This window comes from Lissotriton helveticus, chromosome 3_1 (assembly GCF_964261635.1).
Source record: "Lissotriton helveticus chromosome 3_1, aLisHel1.1, whole genome shotgun sequence".
NCBI classification, from domain to species: domain Eukaryota; kingdom Metazoa; phylum Chordata; class Amphibia; order Caudata; family Salamandridae; genus Lissotriton; species Lissotriton helveticus.
The window spans coordinates 295,746,125-295,768,935 of NC_136061.1; the positions used below are offsets into that span (position 1 = coordinate 295,746,125).

The window sequence follows — 22,811 nt, forward strand, 5'->3', positions numbered from 1 at the left end:
ATCAAAATTAAAGTGCTTGTGACCCACCAGTAGCGACGATGGGTCCCACTGAGGCATATGAAAAGGGAAGGCGGGAACATATGTACAAGTACTTTGAGAAATCTATTTACTATTGGATATTTAAATAATGAGGGATGAACTGGTAGCCTAAGGAAGGCAGACTGGTCCATAGCATACCATGAACTGCAGGGAACATCTGTGGAGAAGGAGGACAGGATTGTGGAAGTACGCATCTTGCAAGTCGAAGGATGCCATCCAGTCTTCTGGGTCTAGGACAGACAGAACATGAGAGAGCGTGAGCATTCAGAATTTTCCCATTTTCAGGAAGAAACGGAGGGGGCGCAAATCTAGGATAGGGCGCAAGTCTAGGATGGGGCATAAGCCTCCATCCTTTTTGGGCACTAGAAGGTAGTGGGAATAGCAAGCACAACCTACTTCTGATGCCACAACACACTCTATGGCTCCTTTAGCCAAGAGAGCCCGCACATCCTGGCTAAGTAAGGAAATGTGGTTCTCAGTCAGCCTGTCGCAGGTAAGTGGCATGGTTGGAGAGTTAGTCACAAAGGGGAGGAAGTAGTCCCTTTGGACATTCTGGAGAACCCAGTGGTCAGATATTATCGACCTCCAGTGGCACAGGTGATGGTGGCGTATCCTGCCTTCCAGTGGGTGCCATGATGGTCGGTGGGCAAACTAAAGGGGCAGGGTGGTAATGGACTGGCTAAGACCTCTGGCTTACTGACCAATGATGCCTGTGGGTCACACAAGGACTGAAAGTCTGCTTGCCATGGTGGCTGCACAGTTGGAGATGTGGCTGTGATTGGAAGGTGGACAATCGTTGGTGAGTGGCCGCGGAATGGCCCAAGGACCTAGCTGTAGCTCTGCTGTCCTGGTCTAGTTCACCTGGTCTCTGAAGGAACAGGAGCCATCAAAGGGCATGGGCCTGGACATCCCCAGAAAGGCAATCATCCTTAGCTAGGCATGGCGTCTTTAGTGACATGTAGGGGGATAGTATTCATCAGGTTCCAGTGGCTCCTCCCAATCATTTCAAAATCCAAGCCCAAAGAAATAGGGTTCATGCTCTAGCTAGGGTGGTCTGCTCCAGTTGGTACCGGACGACGTCCATTTGGCACGGTGTTGGGAATTAGTATGGGGACTGTGCAGCTGATGAGTGGTGTCAACAGTGTAGCTGGCGCCTGGGAAGGTAGAGGTGACTTCAGTGGCACCAGTTCAATCCAACCATGGATCCATGTAGCCTGGCTGGTGTCGGGGGCGAACTCATCAGCAGAAGACCAGAAGGGACCCCGTCCCGAACAAAGGTGCTCCAGCAGGATCGGGTGCCCAAATAGGAGGTGCAATGCCTCAAAATTCAAGCAGTTGGGCGGGGGTTGTTCTGGCTCCAGGAAACTTGGGGTGGCACGGAGGCTACTCAGGCCTGGCATGTCGATGCTTCCTCATCTCGATGGATGACTGACGGAGGGGGCAAAGTCAAAGACCTCTTCAACTTCTTGCTCTTCTTCCATTTGTGGGACTTACCCGGACAACTTCAAATGTGATTAGTCCTTCAAATGGCTCAACGAACGATACTGGGACCTTCCTCTCGACGGGGATCGAGACCGTCACGGTGTTGCATGTCAAGCAGCAAGGAGCTTAACAGGTCGCTCCCTTAAGGCCTTGGGGTGCATGGTGCAACAATCAACGCCGGTCTTGGCGAGCAGGTCTCAGTGTCATGGTTGTGCTAGAGGAACCACAGACAGGGTGTAGATTCGCTACCGACATCTGTCAGTGACATGCATCACAGGGCTTGAAACCAGACTTCCTTCTTTCACATATTCTGCCCACCAGGAGACAATGTTTCAAATTCTTCGACAAAAGGGTTGAAAAAAGGCCAGTCAATAAGTGACTGGGTTAGATCTTCTCCGGATCGGTGCTAACTGGCGTGGAAAGAAAAGAACTAACATCAGTGCAAAGGGGTGGCACCTATATAGGTATGTGCTCGTTACTTCCGGGGGGACAATGCCACCAACTGGAACGCACAAGTACGGCTCCCCAAAATATTCTGGATCCAGTATGACACCTCAGTATTATTCTAAGGTAAGGAATCTGTGGTTAGAAGTCTCTATCAGATCACAATTTTTTCCGTTAGAAGTATCGATGGTCATTAACATCTTTCTAGTTTTTTTTCTATATCTTAGGAGGCTGTCTCTTTTAAACCAAGTGAAGAATCTCCATTTACAGTATCCACCAGAAATGGTGTTACTAAAAAGAATTAACTTCTTGTCCTGATGGCTACTTCTAACGCACATTTCGCACCTTGTAAATAAATATGGACACAATGACCCTCTCCAATAAGGTGGTCTCATAAGTGGGAGTTATACCAGAAAGTCCTGCAGTTCCAAGCAGGCATAAGGGCCATCTCTGCAGTCACATGAATGAATGTAGAAGTGCCTGGGAAAAGTATGGACAAATGATCACAGTGCTGTCTAGAAGTGATCAAAAAATGGAACGGCCCAGCTGAAAGAAGCATCTGCTTTGGTGGGGTGAGACTGAAGGCTCTCTAGAGGATCATTTATGGCCAGGACCAGTTATGGCTCATTAGCCGGGTGTAGATTGTCCGGTCACAGCATGCAGGGGACCCATGCCTATGCATACTAACACAAAAAGTGATGGATGAAATACTTAAATTAATCTCAGCCACTGGTTACTCAGGGCTACATCTCAATCCATCATAACTTTGCCCAGACGTGGGTCCTTTGCTCACTGTGCCAATGGAACTAAGTTATACCTGGCTGATGAGCCCTTATTAGGGTGAAGCTAGTGCTAGGCTGCTTGTGTACCGGTTCAGTAAAGAACTGGCCTGGCAATTGGGACTGGACTGTTCCCATGAGGAGAATGGTCGTGACTGATTTGCATATGGCTGGGACCAAACTGAGGTGGCATGGTGAGCAAAAGAACAATGGGTTGGCATGATAAACAGTGATTTGCCAGTGGTTAGACAAATTGCAAGCATTTTCCCCATCACCTTTTGTGTGTTCAACGTAGCCAGGCATGTCCCAGGATATCCTAGTCATAGCAGAAATACACTCTAGCACTGGTGTGAAGTCTTGCAAATCCCAGCAAAGCATGGGTCCAAAAGTTATTTGATGGTTTTACCAAGAAACTAGGACGTGGCAATAAATGGCAGGCTCATGATTATCACTATCTAGATTGGACACTGCATGAAGAGCTCGCCTGCAAATTACTTATTTTCTATCAAATAGGAAGCGGATTATCATTTAGTACATGGACAATGGGATGCAATGCATGCTTAAGCAATGTCCCATGCTATCCTGCGCGTTTTACTGGCAATGCCCCAGATGTTTTCTGAGCTGTATGGAAATACGCTGGTTGCTATTAAGACTGAAGTAATGTATCTATATGCTGTTCAGTAGGATTGATGAAATGTATCTCAGTACATATTAAAAGGTCGACTTCTGTAGTCATTCAGGATTTCTGTGTTCGCATTTTCTATTAATGCTAAGAGTGGCTTGAGAGTGATCACTACCAGTTGCTTTTCTTAAGGAGAGGTACTATGCTGGAATAAATGTAGTAGGTACACTAACCTTTGTCTGCTTTTGCTCTAAAAGGTAACTATTCTTTACAAACTTCCATTAACATTTTAAAGATGAACAGAGGTATATAAATCAAAGTTATTACATGAAGGTATGTGGAAAACTGCAGGTAAGGCATTCTCCTAATGGCTAACAAAGGATTCTTCTTGGATGGGTAGTGGATGCATACACAATTTTGCGTTAGCATTCATCCATTTCTCTTGCCTCTACTCAGAAACTTATTGTCCAATTCCTCTCAAATACCTCCGAGGGAGACTCTCATTTAGTCTCTTCCCTAACTACCATATCTCCTTACTGTTACATCATCCTCATTTTTCTTCCTCCATGAAAAAAATACTTCCATCAAATGCTCCTTTCAATCAGAAACCTCTCCCACTATTGCCTGGAGGGCCAATGATTTTATTTTTATTTTATTGATCCATCATCCCCATTCACAGATTACATACAACACCTTTGTCTTTCTGGTTTCACATAGCCTAAGGGAAATCAAACTATTTCTTCTCACTTAAACTGAATAATCCAGAGGTGGCCCTTATCTCCCAAACTAAAGGGCACAATTCTTTTCTAAACAGTCTTCCTGAGGGTACACTTACCGCTCTAAAATATGCCTTCCACAGTGCTTCCATTTGATCCCTCGATAACACAGATATAACCAAATCGAAGCCATTCAAGAACCTCCACTACAGGTCCAACATCACATTTAAGGCACTGTACATCATTTAAAAAGCCATAAACTCCTGTAAAAAACCTACCCTGCTTAAAAAGGCTCTTAGGCTGCAGGTTCTCCACCCGCAGCATGAACCTTCAAGCCTACAAGAAAACAAGGCAATCTTCTCCTCCTTGCCCTTCATGATCCTTCTATTCCCCACCCACTTCCAAACCCCTTCAGGACCGCTGACTTCACCAATTCAACAGTGAAATGCAACATATGTGCATAACCTTCTAGCTGCCATCTGGCATTTCACAGTGATGCTTCTCACTGCTTTTGAAGTACAGTCCTCTTTTAAAGATATCCCTTGAACTGAGTGACATTTCCTAGTACTTTGCAGAGCACTAAGCAACCTCCTAGGAATACAATATATGAATAGCTCTAAAACATATTCATTAAGGAAAACTCAAAATCCTGAAGAAAAGTAGTTAAATCAGCTGTTTTCTCAGAACAAACACAAAACTGAAAACAGTGTTGGAGGCATGGCAGCTATAGGATTCAGAATTTCTTAAAACTACATGAGATCTACATACCAAAAATCCATTCCCAGGAAAGGCTATCCTACAGAATCACAATGCAAAACTTAAGAAATAAAGCCCATTGTTAATTTAGTTTATTAGAAAAAACACACAAAAATGGTAATTTCAAATCACCAATGTCAAGGACCGCGTCAAAATCAGTTTTGACCTTTTGCAGCCAAGTTTTACGTTTCAAAAAGTTGGAAACATATAGAAGAAGAGTAACAAAAAAAGCTTTGTGTCATGCAAACAAGCATCTTACCTGGTAATCTTCTTCAGTTATGAAGAGATTATTGAGAGACTCATTCACAGATTTGTTGTTGTGGTTCTGGACTGATCGCAAGTATGGTTTAACCAATGGCAGCTGCTTAACCTAAAATGGAAAAAAAAGTTGTGCTGAAATCAAAAATGCATATACTGAACAACTCTTACCAAACTGCCAAATTACCACTGCCTAGAAATGTTTTCCACAGGTTTTTTCGAGGTGCATTAAATTAAATTTTGTGGTTAATTGAGAGCTTAATTACCTTACTGAAGTAGTTGACTGCACGGCTGTGATCCAATCGAGGGGAGAGAACCATAAGAAGATCATTGAGTAACAGAGGTTTGAATTCCAGGTAAAACTGAATAGCCCTATAATACAGCTCAACGTTGGCCACCTGCAAAACGAGAAAGCAACTATCAATTGACAATCACTAGTAATTCCACCAAAAAAACGGTCTGTCCATGTGTAAAGCAATAGGTAATACTGAACGCCTTAATTTGTCGTAACCGTAGAATTAAACTTGAATTTTTTTACATGAAAAATCTAAGGTAAACAAGGTTTGCATCAGCTGTTAATCAGACAGGAGTGGCTACCTGTGAATCCAACACTACCTTGGTGATGATATCTTTGAACTGTCCTTCTTTCCATGCATCTGTTGGATGATTCATCATGGTGATAATGGCATTGTCATACTCTTCGTACTTGTCATACAGAAACACCAGCTCTGCCCAAAGATGAGCTTGTTCTGCTGCTCGTAGAACCTGCATATGCAATACATCACTGTTAAAACTAAGTTTCCCATAACTCTGTAATGAAAGTACAATCAAGTGAAATATAACAAAGAAGGTGGCACTTAACGAGGCAGTAAATCAAACAAAGCACTGCTATCATGTATCCAAGAAGCAAGAGCCTCACAGACTGTTGAAGGAATGGTGGAAGGGACAGTCAGTAAAGCCAGGAAAAGCTGTTCTAAGTGATCTAGACCAGAAGATCTTAACCTTTTGACGTCTGTTTACCCCCACGTAATCACTACTGAAATCAGAGGACCCACTCAATTACTGGAATCACATTTCTAGAACATTTTAAAAGAACAAGTTACTTGCCTTTGGTAACAATTTATCTGGCAGATAAACCATCTACCTGCAGATTCTTCACCTTTTGTAAATTCCAGGCACCAGTCTGGATCCAGAAGCTTTCCTCCAATAGCTCTCCCACACTGGTAGGGGAGATCAGCTCCAAATCTGACTCGCATGCGTCACTGTGTGATGTCACTGGAGCCGTAAAGCGCCAGCGTGCTGACATCAGTTTCGAGACTAACAGGTGATACCTCCTCAACTAAGATAGTTCTCAATATTTTCTACACATATAAATGCTGAAGTATATTTATTTCATGTATACAGTGAACAGCAAAATCGAAACAATTCTTGGTACAGAAAACCATACGATGGTGAGGAGGATGCATCAGTGAGGAATCTGCAGGAAGAGTTTGCATCCACCAGAAAAAGCTTTACCAAAGGAAAGTAATTTGTTCTTCTGATGGATTAATCTACTGTAGGGAAGTGCTACTTTTTGACATGATCACCCCCGCATTTTGCCTAGTATAAGATGTGATTTCGACTGGAAGTGCACTGGGTTCCTGCTAACCAGGCCCGTGCGAGATCTCTTCCCGAAAACTGTACAATTGTTTCCCTAACTGCGCAATACCTTTAGCACCCTCCGAGTCCCTAGTAAGTGGTACCCCTGGTAACTAGGGCCTGAGGTACTAAAGAGGAAGTGGCGCCACCCTAAGGGACCACTCACCAAACTCCTGCAGGGAGGCTATTGCAGCCTGCATGTTTTGGTGCAGACAAAAATGAAAACACGACCGGACACATCCTTATGTGCCTGATCCCCTTACACTGCATGTAGTACTTGTAAGTCACCCCTACAGCAGGCCTTACAGCTTTCGTATTACATGTGAGGGCCTTCATGCATGAGCAGATATGCCCCTTTACTGGTCAGTGCCAGTGAACAGGGAAGACATTTTAGAACATGTGCCTGACACTGGTCAAAACGAGTTCCCCAGCCACATGATGGCTTCACTGAAAATAGGGATGTTTGGTATCAAAAATATCCTATTAATAAACTCACTGATTCCAGTGGTGGATTTGTAAATACATGCACATGGAGGGCACCTTAGAGGTGTCCCCTGAAAACCTACCAGTCTCTGGTGTGTTGGCTGATTGGTTCGAGACAGATTTCGGACCTCCCAGGGTGAGGGTCATTGCTCTCAGGAGGTCAGAAACAAAGCCTACAAGGGAAGAGGGTGTTCACACCCCCTCCCTCAGGATAACCTACTGTTTTGCACACCCAGGCCACCAAGCTTCAAAGAAGCTTCTCCCTTTGAAAAGCAAATCTGGCTTCCCTCACAGGAGAGGAGGCCCACTCTCCTTTGTCCAGACCCCTTTGGCTCCTGGACAGGTGGGAAATTAGCTAGTCCGGTAGCTGTGATGGCTAGTACCACTCCTAAGTTGGTCTAACCTGATGTAGGCATGATTTTTCATTTGTGGCCATCTTTGTGTTGGCACACTTAGGAACACTGGAACAGAGCTATGCCCACTTCCCACAGCACATGATCATAAAGGGGGCGTAGTGACCCTACGGTAAGTAGTTGATTGGCTACTACCTTACACTCCCCGGACGTGCTTAAATCCCAGTATTTAGGGGAGACCGTGGCACCAGGAAGTCAGATGCTGCCGACCTGAAAAAAGAAGACGGACGTGAAGAGTCGCACAGCTGGAACAGAAGACCCAGCACTGACTTTGTGCCAACCATGCCGGCCTGCCTGCTGACTTTGCCAATTGCACCAAAGGTTGACTTGTTCTGCAGCTGCTGAGTCCCCAAAGTCCAGTAGACCTGGAAGCACTTTGCCAGGTACAAAGACCTTCCGAAGAACAGAAGAAATGTCTCCTGCATTCTGCAGACAGCAAAAGAACAACTGCAAGGACTCTGGAACCGTCAAAACCCAACGCAGCCAAGCACCACAGCCAATGGTGTCCGCATGGTCCCCAAGCCGCCCTCCTAGTTCACTCCCCGAAGTCACCTGCAGCCTCCGAGTGCAGGCCCCCTCAACCGCAAGGGTTGCCGGTTGGAGAAACCAGACACCCTAAAGACTTTCTGCACCCAGATGCTCGTCCTGAAAAGAAGAGGACCAAAGGTGTCCCGAGGAGAAGAGGACCAAAGGTGTCCTGACATCGCAAGAACCGAAGTGCAAAATAATTCCTATTTAAAAACGTACTTACCTGAACAATTTGCTTCCGGTGCCTAATCTTATATAAAGATACATGTTATTCTTATAAATTGGTGGGGATCTCCTCATTGAGTCAGGTCTCTCATTTATAGACTATTGTGTGTATTTGCATATGTCCTGAACTCCTCTGTGAAAGCCCAATGCTGCTCAACCATACTAACCCCTAGAAGAGTAACTTGGGTTTGCCATAGCAAGCCCCTGCCCACTTATAAGGGAACCCCTGGACTCATTTTGATATATCATATAAAGAGTCCACTTCCTACATCTACCTTCAGATTCCTCACCTTTTGAATAGATTTTCTAAGCAGTATCACACCTAGTAGTGGTAGCATGGTTTACAACACCAGGAAGTCCTGAACAACTGAGCGGGTGAAGTGACCATCTCTTCTCACTTCAGAATCTAAACAATAGTGCTTTGCAAAAGTATAAAGGGAGGATCAAGTTGCTATTTTGCAGATATCTGCAAGAGAATCCTCTCTCCCCCTTAGCTAGAGCAGACATAGAAGATTTAGCTCAGATAAAATAAGCACAAATAACCTCAGGCTGATCCTTGTGTGTCATGGAGGAGCATGTCTTGATACACAAGAGGATCTATCTGGACAGTGTTCTTCTGTGAATAGTCTTTCCATTGATTTATTGAAAACATCTCAAAGAGCTAGTCATTGAGGGTGAGCTCACAGGTTTTATGTAGAAGCAGACTGCTCTTTTGTGGTCAAGTCGATGCAGCCTTTCTTCCTCCTTCATATGGTTAGGAGGACAGAAGGTGGAAAGTGATGAACTGACCCCAGTGGAAGGAAATAACCTTAGGGAGGAAGGTAGAACTGATTCTTAACACCAGTTTAGAAAGTAGTGAAGGGTTACTTCACACTCAGGGCCTGTAGCTCGTTTACACGTCAAACTGACGAGATGGCAATCATGAAAATCGTCTTGAAGGACAATCATAAGAGCTCAAATGAAGAACACATTAAGTATATGCCTCTTTGCGGCACGATAAAGTTAATAGAAGGGTATCTATTTTTAAGACCCTTTAGGAATAGGAAGACAATGGGGGATTTAAACAGAGACGGTTCATAGAGTAAACGCAGCAAAGCGGTCAAGGCTAACAAATAGCCTTTAACTGTTGCAACTTAACAGCCTTGGTGGGTTAAATAAAGGGCAAAACTGAGGCTCTCCGACAAATGAGTCTTGAGAGGAGCTAGGGTCTTGTCTGTACATTGATCGGCAAATTGGGTCATCTGCTAGAATAAACAGTCTTGTTGGAGAGTCATGGAGCGGATAGAACTGTGCACCACTTCAGGGGATAAATAAAATGAATTCAGGTTGCCCTGCTCAATCTCCAGGCCTGCAGGTGGATGTTTTGGAGGTTGGGGTGTAGAACCTGCCCCTGTGACTGAAACAGGAGGTCTATCCTGAGAGAAAGACTGAGTGGAATGGACTGGGAGAGATGACAAGGTCTCATACCACACCCTTCAAGGCAAGTCTGTGGTTAATAGGATTACTTGGGCACAGTCTAGGCAAATGTTCAGCAACACTCAAGGAATAAAGATTATGGGGAAATGCATGAAGGAGTGAAGCAGTCCACTTCAGATGAAATGCATCCCAAAATGTTCCTTCCATTGGATACTTGGGGGGCACATCATTTCGGACAGTGAGCGTTCTTGTGAGTGGCAAATAGATCCACATGAGGAATCCTCCATAATTGGATGATGTCCTGGACCACTTCTGGGTGAAGGGGCCATCTGACACTGGCTGAGACGGTCTGCTCACATGTTGAGAACTCTTACTAGGTGATTTGCTATCACCCAAATGGTATTGCCCTGAGCCTAGGACCAAAGCTGCAGAGCTTCTCTGCAGAGAAGACAACACCAGTCCCTGTTTGTTGATGTTCCACATTGAGATCTTTTGTCCGCTAAGACCTGGAGAGACAGACCATGAAGGAAAGAGTGGAGGAAGGTCGTGAGAGCCAGACATATCACCCATATTTTCAACAGACTGATGTGTAACATTCGTTCTTATGGAGACCAGTCCTCGGATTTCCAGTTTCTCCAAACAAGTTCCCCATCCTAGGGTGGGGGCATCTGTGATCTCTGTGGCCACCAGCGAGTGGAAAGGTCTCCCTTGAGACAGGTTGCTGCTCACAATCCACCATTTTAGATCTCCTGCAGCGTCTCTTGAGATCTTGATGAATGCTGCTGTTGGATCGACGTGGGTGGCTCTGAAACTCTGAAATGCTCCTTGTTCTCCCCGCGGCCGGGCTTGGCTCCGCCCCCCTGCTCCTTGCTGCTTCTCTTACCGGGGACTTTCGAGGATGCTGACCGGCAACCCCCAGGATTCCACGGGGCGTGAAGACCATCAGTGCGCGCCAGGAGGCGCATAAAGCCCCGCCTGGGGCCGAGTCCCCTGCTACTGTTGACTCGACGTGGGTGGCTCTGAAACTCTGAAATTCTCCTTGTTCTCCCCGCGGCCGGGCTTGGCTCCGCGCCCCCCCCCCCCCCCCCCCTGCCCCTTGCTGCTTCTCTTACCGGGGACTTTAGAGGATACTGACCGGCCGGGCTTCGCTCCGCCGGTCAGGCTACTCCTGCCTACAACCCCCAGGATTCCACGGGGCGCGAAGACCATCAGTGCGCGCCAGGAGGTGCATAAAGCCCCGCCTGGTCCCTCGTCCCGCGAGGACGCGCCGGGGGAAGCCCGGGACAAGGGCGGGACCGTCCGGGGCCGAGCCGGGCCACCCCTCTTGGACTTTGTTCACAGGTTCTTAATATCTTTTAAGTTGGATGGCACTGATTAGTAAATAGTGTCTTTTAGACTAAAAAGCAATCACTTTACTGGGGTTTAATTTGTGTTTTATCAAGAGCTTCCTTTAAGTGCTCTTTTTATTTGTTTCCTAATGTGTTAATTTCTCTGGCGTATGGTGACATTGATATCTTGTCTTGGATATTTATTCATTTTCTATTCTTCAATCATTCTTTGTGCTAAATAATGGGGAAGACTACTCCTATTCAACCTGCCCCAATAGCAAAATAAAGGGTAGCTTCTAATCCACCCCTTCCTAGTCTGACAGCTATCGACAGAATGCTGCAGAAGACTATTGGGGCGGTTGCCTCCGCTATTGAAAGCACAGAAAGGCGCCTTTCACTTCCAGCTGGTACCCTTCCTCCCTTACCTGTTACAAACATTCCAATGTTTACCACTAACTCTCAGGATTCGATGTTGGCCCCATCCTTTATTGCTTTACCTGGGGTACATCCCACTTTAACAACTAATGAGACATCTCTTGGGGTGGCTCCTGCTTCCACTGATCCCTTGCCCTCTTTAACAAGGCTATCTGTGACCCCCACAATATTCACTAGAGGTGTAACTCTTGATCCTGTTCTTTTGAACGAGGATTCTCCAGAAAAGGTGGGGTGTGGCCCACCTTTAAGCCCAATTTCTGTCTCTTATCTTAACCGATAATAGTGACAGTCCGTGTGTCAGGACCAGAATGCAAGACGTAAATCAAAGCACACCATTAAGGAAGGTCAAGCTGTAAAAAATGGTAAAGGGAATACCAGCAACAAACAAAGAAAGGTAGTTGAAAAGCCTAATGGGAAAAGAGGAAATAGGGTGAATAATCAACCAGAAATTGTATTTCCATCAAATAGTGCTAGGGTTCCAATAGCAGAGGACCCTTTCTGGGAAAGAATGGAGACCCTTTTAACAACGCTTTTAGAACCTATTTGCTTAAAGGTTAGGAATATTGAAACAAGGCTGACCAATATTGAGGGAAAGCTTGTTATGAATGTGAAGCCATCCCAGGATAAATCAATCTCAATACTACCCCAACCTATTGCTACTTGTTCGAATGTAAATCCCAATACTATTTTACCGGTCCCAGTAACCCAAATTCAAGATCAAACTAAAAATTCCAAGGTCAATGGTCGATTAGAGCATAAAAAACCAAGGGGGGATACTGGAACTAATACTCCTGGGTTATCTGTCTCAACCCCTGCAGTCTCCAACGTACCATCTAACCAAACTAGATGAGCTGAGGAAAAAATTGAGACAAGTGCAATTTTAAGTTTACCCATTCTAAATTTGCCCCCAGAAGCAGCACCATAGACCGTGGTGTTAGCCAATGTTCCTCATTACCCCCTAATGCCTTTGAACATTGGTCGATCTTAAGGAATACATCTATTCACTTTCTATCTCATTGTAGCTCATGTAGCTCATTCCACCTTGCTACAGTGTCTGAACAAGGGTGGAGTTGTGGGGACTGCGCTGAAGTGGATTCAATCTTTTCTGTCCAATAGGGGCTTTCAGGTTAGACAGGGGGAGTATTACTCCCGTATGATCAACTTGGATCAAGGAGTGCCGCAGGGCTCTGCCTTGAGTCCAACCCTGTTCAACCTTTATGTGGCCCCGTAGCAAACATTGTGGAGAGTCATGGCCTGCAAATTGTGTCATACGCCGATGACACTCAACTGGTCGTCTCGCTGTCGCGGGCACCAGAGGTGGCGGCATCTAACTTCAGTGCTTGCATGAAGGAGCTTGCCTCCTGGATGTCTAACAACTGCCTGAAGTTGAATGGTGCCAAAACTGAGGTGCTCGTGGTGGGGGGGCGACCCGTCTGTATGGTCATCGGCGTGGTGGCCGGCATGCCTAGACAATACTCCTGTACCCTGCCAGCAGGCTAATAATCTTGGGGTAATGTTTGACTCAGACCTTTCATTCACTCCCCAGATTGGTCATGTGGTTGGGACTTGTGTTGGCGTTCTCAAAAACCTGCGGAAGACTCTTGACTTGCTTCCGGTTGGTGCGAGACGTACGCTGGTGCACGCACTGGTGACCTCACGGCTAGACTATGCCAACCTTCTCTATCTGGGGACCACGGTCAAAGGTCTGGGTCTCCTGCAGGTGCTACAGAATGCCGCAGCCCGACTGGTGCTGAGACTCCCAAAAAGAGCAGCCTCCAAAGCCGCCTTGAAAGCTCTCCACTGGCTTCCTGTCAGGGAGAGGATTGCTTTTAAGGCGCTATGCATATGTCATCGCATTATTGGGGGCAAGGCACCCGCCCCCTTGCTGAGCCTCATCACACCGTACAAACCTAATCGGGTACTCAGATCCACCGGTGTTGGCCTAGTAGCTGTTCCCAAAATGAAGAAAGCGCGAATGGGAGGCAGATCCTTTAGACATCTTGCAGCTAAGAGCTGGAACAGGCTCCCAATGGAACTGCGTCTCGAACCTTCGGAGGCTAAGTTCCGGAGAGCTCTAAAAACCCATTTATTTTGTTCTACACTAGATTAATGGCTCACTGTCCTGTTTACTTGCCTCTCACCACAGCGCGGGGACACGCCGGTGGCGTAACCAGGCGCTTTAGAAATCTCCATAATAATAATAATAATCTACCAAGTTTGGGTTTAAAAACTATTTGTTTTCAGAATTTAAGATGGCCAGAAGAGTGAGCTGCTGGGCACCTTAAATAAAACACTGAGGGGTGACTGTGTAATTTTATCATTCCGGTCACCACAACTGGTACGTACTTTAATCGAGAGAGGTTGTACTGGGACACTTGAACCAGACTTTGTTAACATTCTTCCCCTCGGTTACTTTTACTGTCCATCTCGACCAATTAGGTGTTTAGCTCCCCCCTGTCCACTTTTAAACCTTGATGGACCATTGGGTAGAAGATATGGTGTCCCAACATTTAATCCATTTGACACTCTTAGTGGCTTAGAAAACAATGACTGACTACAGGTAGATACTACTACTCTCAATCCTTTAGATGTAGAAGTTGACCCTATCCCCTATTTTGGTAACAGGGAAACTATAATGGCAGATGAGGGGAAGTGTCTAGTATAGTCCCGACTATGTCTGGGACTCCGGGACACATAGGGGCCCCGTGACTATGGATGGGGGATCAGAGGTGGGAAGCGACCATAGGGTCTCTTCTTTACCAACCGGTTCCGCCTCTGCCGTCTCTGTTATCCCCCTGTTAGTCCCATCAGTGTGCAAATTTTCCTCTTGGAACATTGCCGGTATTAGATCTAAAATCGTCAATCCAATCTGGTGGGATTTCATTCAGACACAAGATATGCTCTGTTTTCAAGAAACCTGGAGTCTTGATTCGGTTCATTTAAACGGTTTTAGGACCTTTCACACTCCAGCTGTCCATGTTTTACATGGAAGAGCAAAGGGTGGTCTGAGTATTTACTTGTCTAAGAAATTGGACCTTGTAAGAGTAATCGAGCCTATTAGATATTTATTTTCAATTTTTAGTGCTTGTCTTGGCTTTTGAGACTCCGATTGCTCTTGTTAACCTATATAACAATATTCCTTCTGGTGATGTACCTATTGTTTTAAGTAAACAGACCAAATCACTGTTTTTACAGGAAAAAATGTATAGGCATAAATTGAGGATACTCTTGTTTGGGGATTTTAATTGCACTCTGTGTAGTATGGTGAAGGATAATAGGTGTGGTATGACACAGGAAGATGGCTTGGGCCATTCACATTTTAATCACTCCATTTTAGGGGAACAATTTAATAGTTTGTTAGCTAAATTTGATTTAGGATTTGCAAATGAATTTTGTACTTTACCATCTGTCCCATCCTCAACATTTAACGGAAGGGGTTGCACTACAACCATCGATTATGCTATTGTTTCTAACAAATGCGGTGGTAGAATCTATTCCTTCCAAGTCTCTGACATGGCATTAAGTGACCACTTCCCGCTCTGTGTGGCCATCCAGCTGCCAACAACATCCACTCTGATAAATCATAAAGAAAGGGACAGCGTGGACGTGAATCTAGCTATTGGTAGCGTTAATGGATACACGTTAAAATGGGCCATGGTGAACCAGTCAGAAATAATTAAATTAGTGGTTAGTAAATGTCTACATGAAATAATGACTTGTTTAAGGGTAGATTCTCCGCCTGGTATGCTTCTTGCTTTATTTTCGACCATTTCGAATGAAATTAAGTCCTCCCTTGTGAGACAATTTAAAAACCATAAGCAGGAGGGAGGTTGGTTCGATTCTAAGTGTACTAGGGCTTATGCTCTCCTAAAGAAGGAATTGCATAAGAAACCTAAGTGTGTCGGTGAGGTCGGCAGCCTTAGGAAGGAATATAAAATAGCAATTAAAGATAGGAAGAATATGCTGAGAAATGAAGCCTGGGAAGCTCTGCATCTTGCTTCCACTAGGAATGATAGTGCGGCCTTCTGGAAACTCATTCGAACTCCCTTTCTTAGGGAAGAGGTTGATCCAAAATTGGAAATAGCAATTCCTGAATCTGATTGGATTAGGCACTTTCTAGAGTGTACGAGTGCGAGAGACAAGTGGGATCTGTGATATCTCCCTCTGAATAGCTCACCTCTAGAAATTTATGTTTTACCTTGGAGGAAGTTGAAAAAGCCCTGTGCGTAAGCCAGGGTGGTAAGGCCCCGGGCCCAGATGGTGTCTTCATAGATATTTTTAAGACTACCCTTTCTTTGTGGGGCCCTCTTCTGGTCCAAGTGCTTAATGCCAGCTGTGTTGCAGACTTTCTGCCCACTTGGGTGGAATCTGTAATAGTTCCTATTTATAACAAGCATTTGCAATGCAATAGGTCTCGCAGCATTAAAGTTTGAGTTATTGGCATTGTATATGACAATGTGTTGCATAAAATGTTTAGCAAAGTCTGTATACTTTGCGAGATAATAGCTGTTGCAAAATATTAAGCAATGTTGGCAATAATATTATATTATAATAATATTGTAATTTACTGTTGCACTTATAAGCATTTTGGTAGCGCATAGTGATGTTGTGGTGCACCTGAGTGATGCTACGGTGGTGCCGAGTGATGCTGTGGAGATAGGATAGATAGGGAGGGCGATAGATAGATAGAGGGAGGGCGAGAGAGAGATAGAGGGAGGGCGAGAGAGAGATAGAGGGAGGGCGAGAGAGAGATAGAGGGAGGGCGAGAGAGAGATAGAGGGGTGTGGGGCAAGACTGTCTGTGAGATCATGGGGAGAGCTGTGATGTCATACACATGGCTCAGTGAGTGATGCCTGGTATCTTCAAAAGATCCCAGCTGGAAACATGCGAGGCGAGCTCAGACTTCCATCCTCCCCAGGTCGGTAAATTGACTGCGGTAACTGGGCGCTTCCTGACTGACTCTCCATACTTTTTGTATTTGCCCTCAGGTTTCCTACTTCTAAAAGCGCGCAGAAATGTTAATAATAAATCCGCTGTTTCATGTACTTTTATGCCTACAACACTGCACCACAGCCAGGCAGTAGGCAAAATATAGCCAAACTAACAGCAGAGTTTGGAAGAGACCACTGCCTAATCCGAACACTGCATCATATTTATCTGCCACATTCTGATGCAGTGATAGGGAACATCTTCCTCTGGCTAAGAACTGGATGATCAACTACCCAATGCAGGAAAAACGTGCGGGTCCTTCGTGCATTCACCCTTATGCATAACATTCTACAAAGATTGCCCAAGATGGTGCACATGTCCTTGCACACTAATCCACGCAAAACCTTTAAAACGCCTCTCTACTAATCTAACACAATCAAACAACAAACAACAGGCACGTGTGAGGGCACGTCCCAATCCCAGCAGAAAGGAGGCCCAGTTAGAGAATGAAATAGGATGCCATGGAAATGATAGCTGATGCCATATAATTGTGAATAACACAAGATACCTGCCCACCTCCTACTGTTGCCGTCTACGGCCCAATGGGGGTACTGTCCCATGCAGCCGGTATGGCACATTTTGCTTTTGAATGATTTTCAAGGTGGAGCTAACAATGGCATGAAATGTGTCTTAATGGCCCCAACCCTCCTCTATCAATGTCCTGCCTTCCCGACCTGAATGGAAAATTCAAGTCAACTCTAAGTTTGGTGTGTTTAAACGTTTGGCCTCCCGGTGAATCCATGCAGCTCCTCAGCAGGGCGACGTCAGAAGCGCGCGCACTCCTAGCCTCGCTTTCAAAGGCCACGGACGGCCTAATTGGTGCGCTCTGCTCTCAGACATACCCCCAAAGTGCGATATCCTAGGCAAAGTAATACATTTGCTGCTGTTACGAGACCAAAAAAACCCTGACCGACTGATGCTCACCAGACAATATTTCCATTTACAGCGGGTTTCTCGGGCAGCCTGCAGGGCACGAGGCCGATCACGCGGAGCGCGTGCACACTGGGGGTCTGGAGCTCACATATAAACGCGCGCGGTGATACCACGGGGTCTTTGAACGGCACCGTGGAAAACCATTAGTCTGAAGAAAATTAACCCAAACAGAGAAAATAAACAAACCACTAATATTCTCACACAGCGCATCATCCCTGCCCTGACCAATATCCCTTCCATGCTCCAAAACCTGCCGTTATTAATTATTCACCCGCTCCACAGTGGTTATTTTATTGACGAGCGCGTGCTTTCACGGCACTGGAGTTGAGGCTTTAAAAATGCATCGGGCAACCAGGGCAGAAAGGGAACATTTTCAATTATAAGCAGAGCACTTAACGTCAATCGATATGGCGCACAGGTCTGCAGCGGCCTTGCGTGACATTTCAACGCAATAACTCCAGCCACCGGAACATTTATAAAGGGTGTTTTTAAATTAGGCAAATCACCAGTCTTAGCGGCGGCGGCGGGCTCTGCCCACAGGAATGTCCGGCATGCCAAAGGAACGCCCAGACCGACGCTCAGCCGACAACAACGAGGGGAGACTATTCCGACGCACGCCTTGGGATTGGGCCGCGCACCGTCACGTGACCGGTCTACTGTAGAAGCTCACGCGCGCGACCCGATCCCAAGGCGCGTGTCGGAATCCGACGCCGCCATAGGGAATGCTGGGCGCGCGGCCAGCTGGCGTCTCCCCTTAGTCGCGTTTTTCGCCTGAGACGCCGACTATAGTTCTCTGGCGAGAACCCGCTTCGCGCGTTACTAGCCGAGACCTAAAAAGGGGGACAGACAAGATCCGGGTTGTTATAGACCCATTTCCCCCTTAGATTCTTTTACCAAAATAGCGGGTCGAATAATTCTGGACCGGCTTTTGGTGTGGGCAGAAGAAAACTATCTTATCTGATCTCCAGTATGGCTTCAGCTCTGGTTTAGGGACAGTGGAACAGGGTTTAAACCTCCTGATGCTGGTCGGGAAGTACATAAGGGCCAAGAAGGGCAACCTGTTCTTGGCCTTCATTGACCTCTCGGCCGCATTTGACTGCGTGATCCACTCCTAACTATGGATCTTACTGGGACAACTAGGGGTTGAAGATAATATTATTTATTATCTTAAACGTTTTTATAGCGACGCTTCAGCCCGCGTTGGCCTAATGGGGGAACGCACCAACAAAATTCCAATTAGGAGTGGGGTCAGACAGGGCTGTGTTCTGGCCCCTTTCCTTTTTAATTTGTACATAAACGGATTGGAAAAAGCTCTGTGCAATAATAGTTTGGATCCCCCATACGCAGCCGGCCGCCCAATCCCAGCGCTTTTGTACGCTTACGATGCTGTTCTTATGTCACGTACCCAAGTGGGATTACAGCGTGTGGTAGATAGCTTTTTCCACTTCATGAACGAGCTGGGTCTAAAAGTTAATACCACCATAACTTTTACCATGCATTGCGGCAGGCACTGTAAACCTAAGAGGGCCATATTTATAGCGGGACAGAAACTTGAATCTACCAAGCAGTTTTCTTACCTTGGGGTACTCTTTACTCAGAGTGAGTCGTGGTCGCAGGCTGTGTCAGCTAAAAAACTTGCAAGGATTCAATCGACGGCCGCTCTCAAGACCTTCTCAAAGAAATAAGGCACTAGACCACCGGTGGAGCTAATTAAGATCTATAAAGCTAAATGTGTGGCTGGTGCTACTTACGGCAGTGGGGTATGGGGTTTTGCCAACCCCACGCCTATCCAGGTGGTGGAAAATTCCATCTTAAAGTTTATCCTTGCGGTTCCCAAGAGCACCCCCAATTACAATTGTCATGCAGAACTGGGTCTTGCTTTCATATCTGATCTAATTAAGCTGGAGCCTGTACTATTATGGCACAGGCTGTGGACACAAGATGCAACACAGCTTAATAGAGATATTTTGACAGATATCCTAAAATTAGAGGGAGCCATGAGGATACCGTGGCTGAGCTATGTCTGTAACTTTTTAAAAGACATTGGAAAAGTTGATTATTTTTAAAATCCTACTAATATCTCAGCTATCTTGCGTAAAGACTTGAAGGAGGGTTTAGCTTTCCTGGATTCTCTAAGAGTTGCAACTGAGGTCTCAAAACCTGTTCTGCAACATCAAATGATATTAACGACTTTTAATATTCAGCCCTATTTAATCTATGTGCTAGATAATTCCGAAAGATTTTTATTGTCTCCCTTTAGAGTTGGTACTTTCCATAGATTGGTTAGTTTCCCTACAGTAAATAACTGGACACACGATTTACCTCCCTGTCCCTGTGATGACATCTCACCTCAGAGTACTATTCATGTTTTTCTCTTCTGTAAATTTTATGATGTGTTAGGACAAAATGTTTTACTACCATTCTTGAGAGAAATGGGTCACCGTCAATGTCGTGTGGCCATGCTTAATATTCAATGTCTTGATAATCATTTGTGTGTCGCAACAACTACATTATATTTGAAAAATGTGATGCGCAGTAGGAAAAGTATGATTACCTAAGTGCACTTTACAATTTATATTATGGACTTTGAATCCCCTGCAATTGATAAATTTTTTGTACGCCAAAGATAAATTGTAAAATGTATTTTTTCTTAAAGATTTTAATGGACTGTTTTTATGTATACTTTTATGATTGCTTTCTAACAATCGAATAAAGTTATATTTGATTGATTGATTGCTTCACCATATCCTTTGTGTTGGAACCAATGTTTGCAGATACACAATTTGAGGGGCCTCGTGTGCCAGTAGGCATATGTGACCAACAGAATGCAGGAGGCTAGCAGATCTATCAGGTCCAAGAACATCAGGACTGGTCTGACTAATCCATTCAGAAACATTGGAATCAGTGCCAAAATGTCTTAAACCCTCTGAGATGGTGGAAAGGCTCAATTAATTGTTTTCCAATTCTGAAAGCATGTCGTTGAGTAGCCAGTCATCAAGGTAAGGGAAAATGGGAATTCTCTTCCTTCTGAGGTGAGCTGCTTCCAATGTTGTCACCTTTATGAAGGCTCACCGAGCTGAAGTGTGGCCAAACAGAAGAACCGCAAACAGAGTGGGCAGATCCAAGTGTGAAGTGGAGATGGATCCTGTGTGACTGGAGGAGAGGGATGTTGAAATAGAAATCCTGCAGAAGGATAGACACCATCCAGTCTTCCATGTTCAGCCTAAGTAGAACCCAAGCTAAGGACAGCATTTGAAATTTTTCCTTTTGGGGAACCAGTTCAAAATCATGAGGTCTAGGATTAGACTTAGACTGACGTCCTTTTTGAAATGCAGGGAATACCTGCAGTAGCATCCATGTCAGTTTTTCTGCACTGGAACCAATTTCACTGCACCCTTGTGTAGAAGCGATTGGACTTATTGTTGAAGGATTTGCAAATGGTTCAGTGGGAGAGTATCCAAGCAGGGAGGTACGGAAGGCGGCAGTTCTTGGGGGGGGGAGGTCAAACCCTAATTTCTACAATCTGTAAGACCCAAAGTACTGAAGTGATGGACTACCAAGGTTGTGGACAACTGGTAGTATTCTCAGATTGAACAGAATTAGGGCTGCTTTCCTGTTGTGGCATAGGAAGAGGAGGAATAAGAAGTGCCCAATGTCTTCATCGACCCCGCCCTCTGTGCTGCCTGTAGAACGGGTTCGATTCTTACTGCAGGTTGCATTGCTCTCTGCATCGACAGTAAAATCCATGGCTAAAGACTCAAAAGTGTCTGTACTACTGCATGTAGTCTTTTATTTTTTATGTTTCAAAAAACTTTTATTGATTCATGAAGCATGGTACATCAATGCAAGAAAATCAGATAAGGACATTGAACATTAGAAAGCAAAGTTGACGCATCTTCCCATGCTGTGCAGTGCCAGTCATTTATCTAATACTGAAGAGATAACCAACATTTACCCTATCCCCTCCCTCCCCCCTCTACACAACGCAGAATTAGAACGTAAGAAGCAAATGTCCAGAGTAGTCCGGTAGCAGTCCATGTGCATTGCAAATTCACATCTGTTGAAATAGGAGTGTCCTCCATCTCCTGTAATCAGTCATCTCAGATGTTAATGAGGAGATATGATATTCAAGCAGTGACCCCAATATAGAAACCCCAACTGGCCCTATTCCTATAGGCAGAGAGAGCAAGCAGCAGTTACAGGTATAGCACAAGAGGCAGGTGAGCAGAAGTGGAGTGTATGCGGATAAAGATTCACTCGGATGGTGCAGTGGACGGTGTTGTAATGGGTAGAGCCTCCCCAGCCCGAGCCTCCTCCTCTTCTGCTCTCAACTTGAGGAGGTATGCCGTGAGTGGTGCCCATATCGCTTTTGGCTGTGAGGTGGGGGGCAGGAGCTCTGCATAGTCGTGCAATCTCTCTTGCCATGTGGACAGAGAATAAATCCAACATTTGAACTTGGGGGCTCGGCCTCTGCCCCAACGGCACGCTATTAAGTGCTTAGCAAGCAACAGGCCGAGGGCTAGAAATTTTTTGTGTATAGTGGCTACAGATTGCGTCAGCCCCAATAGTGCCTGGAGTGGGCATGGGGTGAATGCTACACCGAGCATGTTTGTAAGTCCTGCAAAGACTTGATCCCAGTACCTAGCAATCTGGGTGCAATACCATGCTAAATGTATAAAATCGGCACCAGCCGCGCCACATCGAAGACAGCAATCAGTGTCTCGTAAATGAAATTTGTGCAGTTTGGCAGGTGTATAGTAGAGCCTGTGAAGGAATTTGTAATGAAGTAGCCGTAGTCTATTGTTGCCTGTAATCGCCTGTGTTTGGGTGCAGCTGGCTTCCCACTGTTCGTCCGTGAGAGGTGAGTCCAATCTAGCTCTAACAGGGGCAACGCCGGGCGCGTTCTGTGCATGTTTGTAAAGCATGGATACAACGTGCCGTGGAGCGTCAGGTTGTACTAGAGCGTGAAGTGGGGCAAGTGTATCAGGTTCTGTGGGAAAGGAGGGGGTTATGGCCCGGACATTTTGCCGTAGTCTGGTAAATAGGAAAGTATCCATAACAGAAGGAGGCACATCCCCAAAAAACTATTCCGTTGTGCGGAAAGTGCCCTGTATATACAGGTCTCCCCAGCAGCATATTTTCAATTTACGGAACATTGCGTGGCATATTGCTTCGCAGGTGACTTGTAGTCTCAGGTCATTAAGCAAGGGAAGGTTGGGCGAGTAAGCAAATGGGTTATCAAGAGCATGTACAAGACTGTTTCAGGCCTGCACAGTGCAGTATACAGTGGAGGGGTTACGACTTCTCTGACTGACGTGGGTATGGAT

General features: G+C 45.6%; 1 protein-coding gene across 1 annotated transcript in view; it reads right to left on the reverse strand.

Moving 5' to 3' along the window:
* The window catches only part of CLTC (clathrin heavy chain), a 987,367-nt gene that overhangs the window by 227,790 nt on the left and 736,766 nt on the right, over positions 1–22,811 (reverse strand). The window contains exons 26-28 of the mRNA XM_078679837.1: positions 5,712–5,861; positions 5,363–5,494; positions 5,098–5,208 (exon numbers count right to left, since the gene is read on the reverse strand). Of these exons, the coding sequence (XP_078535963.1) occupies positions 5,098–5,208; positions 5,363–5,494; positions 5,712–5,861 (393 nt within the window). The remainder of the gene's footprint in view (positions 1–5,097; positions 5,209–5,362; positions 5,495–5,711; positions 5,862–22,811) is intronic.